Source organism: Anomaloglossus baeobatrachus, chromosome 12, assembly GCF_048569485.1.
Source record: "Anomaloglossus baeobatrachus isolate aAnoBae1 chromosome 12, aAnoBae1.hap1, whole genome shotgun sequence".
Taxonomy (NCBI): Eukaryota; Metazoa; Chordata; class Amphibia; order Anura; family Aromobatidae; genus Anomaloglossus; species Anomaloglossus baeobatrachus.
In genome coordinates this window covers 127,190,792-127,197,504 of record NC_134364.1, presented here as the reverse complement: position 1 = coordinate 127,197,504, position 6,713 = coordinate 127,190,792, and the positions used below count along the sequence as shown (strand labels likewise).

The 6,713-nt window shown below is 60.7% G+C and overlaps 1 protein-coding gene across 1 annotated transcript; it reads left to right on the top strand.

The window, feature by feature from the left end:
- Positions 1-2,469: 2,469 nt before the first annotated feature.
- On the top strand, positions 2,470-4,995 carry LOC142257700 (eukaryotic translation initiation factor 3 subunit F-like). The gene is given in 7 exon segments (XM_075329833.1): positions 2,470-2,580; positions 2,654-2,791; positions 3,456-3,547; positions 4,401-4,547; positions 4,620-4,684; positions 4,686-4,724; positions 4,824-4,995. Coding segments are annotated over 7 exon segments (657 nt in total). The 5' UTR covers positions 2,470-2,482; the 3' UTR covers positions 4,902-4,995.
- The last annotated feature ends 1,718 nt before the right edge of the window (positions 4,996-6,713 follow it).

Below are 6,713 nucleotides of genomic sequence, written 5' to 3'. Positions count from 1 at the left end.
GTGCCCGCTGTCCTGGGAGAGAGAGAGAGGGGGAGAGGTGCCCGCTGTCCTGGGAGAGAGAGAGAGGGGGAGAGGTGCCCGCTGTCCTGGGAGAGAGAGAGAGGGGGAGAGGTGCCCGCTGTCCTGGGAGAGAGAGAGAGGGGGAGAGGTGCCTGCTGTCCTGGGAGAGAGAGAGGGGGAGAGGTGCCCGCTGTCCTGGGAGAGAGAGAGGGGGGAGAGGTGCCCGCTGTCCTGGGAGAGAGAGAGGGGGAGAGGTGCCCGCTGTCCTGGGAGAGAGAGAGGGGGAGAGGTGCCCGCTGTCCTGGGAGAGAGAGAGGGGAGAGGTGCCCGCTGTCCTGGGAGAGAGAGAGAGAGAGAGAGAGAGAGGGGGGGGGGGAAAGGAAGAGCGCCCGCTGTCCTGAGAGAGAGAGAGAGAGAGAGGGGGGAGGCACCCGCTGTCCTGGGAGAGAGAGGGGGGAGGCACCCGCTGTCCTGGGAGAGAGAGGGGGGAGGCACCCGCTGTCCTGGGAGAGAGAGGGAGGGAGAGGCGCCCACTGTCCTGGGAGGGAGAGAGAGAGAGAGGAAGAGGCGCCCGCTGCCCTGGGAGAGAGAGAGAGAGGGGGGGGGAAAGGAAGAGCGCCCGCTGTCCTGAGAGAGAGAGGGGGGGAGGCACCCGCTGTCCTGGGAGAGAGGGGGGGGGGGAGGCGCCCACTGTCCTGGGAGGGAGAGAGAGAGAGAGGAAGAGGCGCCCGCTGTCCTGGGAGAGAGGGAGGGGGGGGGAAGAGGCGCCCGCTGTCCTGGGAGAGAGGGAGGGGGGGGGAGAGGCGCCCGCTGTCCTGGAAAAGGGAGAGGAAGAGGCGCCCGCTGTCCTGGGAGAGAGGGAGGGGGGGGGAGAGGCGCCCGCTGTCCTGGGAGAGAGAGAGAGGGAGGGGGGGGGAGAGGCGCCCGCTGTCCTGGGAGAGAGAGAGAGAGAGAGGGAGGGGGGGGGGAGAGGCGCCTGCTGTCCTGGGAGAGAGAGGGAGAGGAAGAGGCGCCCGCTGTCCTGGGAGAGAGAGAGGGGGAGAGGGGGGAGAGGCGCCCGCTGTCCTGGGAGAGAGAGGGGGAGGGGGGGAGAGGCGCCCGCTGGGAGAGAGGGGGAGGGGGGGGAGAGGCGCCCGCTGGGAGAGAGGGGGAGGGGGGGAGAGGCGCCCGCTGGGAGAGAGGGGGAGGGGGGAGGGAGGCGCCCGCTGTCCTGGGAGAGAGGGAGGGGGGGGAGAGGCGCCCGCTGTCCTGGGAGAGGGAGGGGGGGGGAGAGGCGCCCGCTGTCCTGGGAGAGAGAGGGAGAGGAAGAGGCGCCCGCTGTCCTGGGAGAGAGAGGGGGGGGTGCCCGCTGTCCTGGGAGAGAGAGGGGGGAAGAGGCGCCCGCTGTCCTGGGAGAGAGAGGGGGGAGAGGCGCCGCTGTCCTGGGAGAGAGAGGGGGGGAGAGGCGCCCGCTGTCCTGGAGAGAGAGAGGGGGGGGAGAGGCGCCCGCTGTCCTGGGAGAGAGAGAGGGGGAGAGGCGCCCGCTGTCCTGGGAGAGAGAGAGAGGGGGAGAGGCGCCCGCTGTCCTGGGAGAGAGAGAGGGAGAGGCGCCCGCTGTCCTGGGAGAGAGAGAGAGGGGGAGAGGCGCCCGCTGTCCTGGGAGAGAGAGAGGGGGAGAGGCGCCCGCTGTCCTGGGAGAGAGAGAGAGCGGGGGGGAGAGGCGCCCGCTGTCCTGGGAGAGAGAGAGGGGGGGAGAGGCGCCCGCTGTCCTGGGAGAGAGAGAGGGGGAGAGGCGCCCGCTGTCCTGAGAGAGAGAGAGAGGGGGGGAGGTGCCCGCTGTCCTGGAGAGAGAGAGGGGGGGAGGTGCCCGCTGTCCTGGGAGAGAGAGAGGGGGAGAGGCGCCCGCTGTCCTGGGAGAGGGAGAGGGGGAGAGGCGCCCGCTGTCCTGGGAGAGGGAGAGGGGGAGAGGCGCCCGCTGTCCTGGGAGAGAGAGAGGGGGAGAGGCGCCCGCTGTCCTGGGAGAGAGAGAGGGGGAGAGGCGCCCGCTGTCCTGGAAGAGAGAGAGAGAGAGGAAGAGGCGCCCGCTGTCCTGGGAGAGAGAGAGGGGGTGGGGAGGCGCCCGCTGTCCTGGAGAGAGAGAGGGGGTGGGGAGGCGCCCGCTGTCCTGGGAGAGAGAGGAGGGAGAGGCGCCCGCTGTCCTGGGAGAGAGAGGGGGGGAGAGGCGCCCGCTGTCCTGGGAGAGAGAGAGAGGGGGTGGGGAGGCGCTCGCTGTCCTGGGAGAGAGAGGAGGGAGAGGCGCCCGCTGTCCTGGGAGAGAGAGAGAGAGGGGGGGGGAGGCACCCGCTGTCCTGGGAGGGAGGGGGAGAGGTGCCCGCTGTCCTGGGAGGGAGGGGGAGAGGTGCCCGCTGTCCTGGGAGGGAGGGGGGAGAGGTGCCCGCTGTCCTGGGAGGAGGGGGAGAGGTGCCCGCTGTCCTGGGGGGTGGCCTCCTCGTTTCGGCCTTTGATGCCCTTTATTTTGCAGGTGGCGGTGGACATGGAGTTCGCTAAGAACATGTACGAGCTTCACAAGAAGGTGTCGTCCACGGAGCAGATCCTGGGCTGGTGAGTGCTGGGCGGCTGCTGGGGGCGGAGTCTCAGCGCTGCCTCCCCCTGCTGACCGCTCTGTGTACTGCAGGTACGCCACCGGCAACGACATCACAGAACATTCCGTGCTCATCCACGAGTATTACAGCCGCGAGGCCACCAACCCCATCCACATGACCGTGGACACCGGCATGCAGGGGTCGCGCATGAACATCAAGGCCTATATCAGGTACCCCGCAGACTATTATATCACCGACCTCTGCAGAGCATCGCTCCTCCACTTCCTGAAGATTACACCACTGCTCTTTCTGCAGAACATCGCTCCTCCAGCTCCTGCAGCTTATTACACCACTGACCTCTGCAGAGCATCGCTCCTCCACCTCCTATACACAGTGATATATCCTGCAGATTATTACACCACTGACCTCTCTGCAGAGCTTCGCTCCTCCACCTCCTATACACAGGGATATATCCTGCAGATTATTACACCATTGACCTCTCTGCAGAGCATTGCTCCTCCAACTCCTGCAGATTACACCACTGACCTCTGCAGAACATCGCTCCTCCACCCCTATACATAGTGATCTATCCTGCAGTTTATTACACCACTGATCTCTGCAGAACATCGCTCCTCCACCCATTATACAGTGATATATCCTGCAGGTTACACCACTGACCTCTGCAGAGCATCGGTCCTCCACTTCCTGAAGATTACACCACTGCTCTTTCTGCAGAACATCGCTCCTCCACCTCCTGCAGCTTATTACACCACTGACCTCTGCAGAGCATCGCTCCTCCTCCTGACAGATACACAGTGATATATCTGCAAATTATTCCTCCTCTGCAGAGTGTTGCTCCTCCGGGTACAGACCTGTGTGCCCTTTCCTTTGCAGCTCTTCGATGGGTGTCCCCGGTAAGACGATGGGAGTGATGTTCACGCCACTGACGGTGCAGTTCATATATTATGACACGGAGCGGATTGGAGGTGAGTGGGGATTGGGGCCAGGCTTGGGGTCTGTGCTGTGGTGGGATGGGAGGGGGGGGGGGCTAAAGGCCCCGTCACACACAGAGATAAATCTTTGTTGGCAGGTCTGTGGTAGATCTGTGGTAGATCTGTGGTAGATCTGTGGTAGATCTGTGGTAGATCTGTGGTAGATCTGTGGTAGATCTGTGGTAGATCTGTGGCAGATCTGTGGCAGATCTGTGGTTGCAGTGAAATCGTGGACAATCAGTGGCAGGTTTGTGGCTGTGCACAAATGGAACAATATGTCCATGATTTCACTCCAACCACAGATCTGCCAAAGATTTATCTGTGTGTGTGACGGGGCCATTAGACCCGGTCTGGGGCCAGTGATGGGGGATTCGGACCTGGGCTGCTGGGGCCAGGGTGCTCGGGATCTGAGCAGGGGCTGGTGCTGGGAGGTGGCTCGGACTTAAGCTTGTGTGTGTGTGTGTGTGTGTGTGTGTGTGTGGCTTGGGATTTAGGCAGGGGCACGTGCTGGGTGGGGGCTTGTACCTGGGCTGGTGCTGGGGGGCTTGGGATTTAGGCAGGGGCACGTGCTGGGTGGGGGCTTGTACCTGGGCTGGTGCTGGGGGGCTTGGGATCTTAGCAGAGGCCGGTGCTGGGAGGGGGCTCTGACCTGGGCTAGGACCTGTGCCTGGGGGCTCGGGATCTGAGCAGGGGCCGGTGCTGGGAGGGGGGCTTGTACTTGGGCTGTTGTCGGGGGGCTCGGGATCTGGCCTGGAGCCGGAGCTCTTGTCTGATCTGTGGTATGGGGTTACACTGCCCTCCTGTGGTCGCTCTCTGCACTGCGTCTGATCCTTTTCTCCTCCCATAGTTGACCTGATCACCAAGACCTGCTTTAACCCTAACCGCTCCATCGGTCTGACCAGCGACCTGCAGCAGGTGGGCTCGGCCGCTGTGCGCCTGCAGGACTCTCTGAGCACCGTGCTGCAGTATGCGGAGGACGTGCTGGTGAGCGGCTGCGCTGTTGGGGGGGATGCTGCGCCCCCTCCTTCTTTGTACTCATTGTCTCTTCCTCTTTCAGTCGGGTAAGTCTCTGCCGACAACAACGTGGGCCGCTTCCTGATGGACCTGGTGAACCAAGTGCCGAAAATCTCCCCCCGAGGACTTCGAGGCCATGCTGAACAGCAACATCAACGTGAGTGCCAGCGTTAACCCCTCAGAGGCCGCAGCGAGCGGTCTCACACCCCTGCATGGTGGTGCTCATTACATTAACTTACCTCTGCTCTCTCCTCAGGACCTGCTGATGGTCACGTATCTCGCCAACCTCACCCAGTCGCAGATCGCTCTCAATGAGAAGCTCCTGAACCTGTGAGACCCCTGCGCTGCCCCCTTCAGGGTGTGGACTCCCGTTACTGCTCGCAGGTGTCAGCCCCCTGCACACTGTTAATAAAGCTGTATTATTGTCACTCAGACTCTGCTTCTATCAATACGTCTGCTCGCTGTCAGTGAATGGGTGCAGCTGAGGGTTTCTTACAGTGTATCCAGTCTACACAATCCTCGCTGAGGCACTGACACACGGTAACGACCCCTCAGCAGTGAGATGTGCGCCGTGTCTGACGCTTCTGGGCATCTTGGGCGTCTGTGTAGCTTTATTTCCCAGAGCCGTAATCATAATTCTGCTGCCTTCTGGCGACTGCTGTGATTTCATTCTAGCAGATATTTGGCTTTTCGTGGCCGCCTTTCCCTTGTTGCCGCCGTCGTGCACAGACTGTGTTACACAGGAGCCGGCCCACTGACGAGATCAGCTACATGTACCGCATCCCGGGGGGCAGCGAGACGTCCACACCCAGAGGAGTCACCGCATCACCCCAGCAGTATCACACAGGATGAGATACACAGCTCAGCACGGAGTATCACATGATATGTTTAGATACAGCTTGGCAGACCGTATCACACAGGATGAGATACATTGCTGCATACTTATCACACAGGATTAGATAAACAGCTCAGCAATTGGTATCACACAGGATGAGATGCTCAGCAGACATCACACAGGATTAGATACACAGCTCAGCAGACAGTATCACACAGGATTAGATACACAGCTCAGCAGACAGTATCACACAGGATTAGATACACAGCTCAGCAGACAGTATCACACAGGATTAGATACACAGCTCAGCAGACAGTATCACACAGGATTAGGTACTGGGTTCGGCAGACAGTATCACACAGGATTAGATACTGGGTTCAGCACTCAGTAATCACAGGATTAGATGCTCAGCAGACAGTATCACAGGATTAGATACACAGCTCAGCAGACAGTATCACACAGGATTAGATACACAGCTCAGCAGACAGTATCATACAGGAGAGGATTAGATACACAGCTCAGGAGATAGTGTCACAGGATAGAATTTTTTTTTTAATGAAATGTTTTTAAAAAGTTTTACAAGTTACAACCAAATAAACCTTGGAGGCTCCTCAGCCTCTCCCCTCCCCTCCCCAGCCTCTCCCCTCCCCTCCCCAACAAACATTACACAGTCCTGTAGAAAGGAGAGATAATGTAGATCTGCAGCTCCGCACATTCCTAGACAATAGTTAAGTACCATTATTACATTTATCAATTAATCAATTAGACTTTTGTTTTTCTTTGGGTTTTTTCTTTGTTTGGCATTGTACACAGTTAGATGTCATTTTTGATGAAGAATCTAACCTGTTCCCATACTGCTCCCTTCTCCCCGTGCTGCTCTCTTCTCCCCGTGCTGCTCCCTTCTCCCCGGGCTGCTCCCTTCTCCCCGTGCTGCTCTCTTCTCCCCGGGCTGCTCCCTTCTCCCCGGGCTGCTCCCTTCTCCCCGGGCTGCTCCCTTCTCCCCGGGCTGCTCTCTTCTCCCCGTGCTGCTCCCTTCTCCCCGTGCTGCTCTCTTCTCCCCGTGCTGCTCCCTTCTCCCCGGGCTGCTCCCTTCTCCCCGTGCTGCTCTCTTCTCCCCGTGCTGCTCCCTTCTCCCCGGGCTGCTCCCTTCTCCCCGGGCTGCTCTCTTCTCCCCGTGCTGCTCCCTTCTCCCCGTGCTGCTCTCTTCTCCCCGTGCTGCTCCCTTCTCCCCGGGCTGCTCCCTTCTCCCCGTGCTGCTCTCTTCTCCCCGTGCTGCTCCCTTCTCCCCGTGCTGCTCTCTTCTCCCCGTGC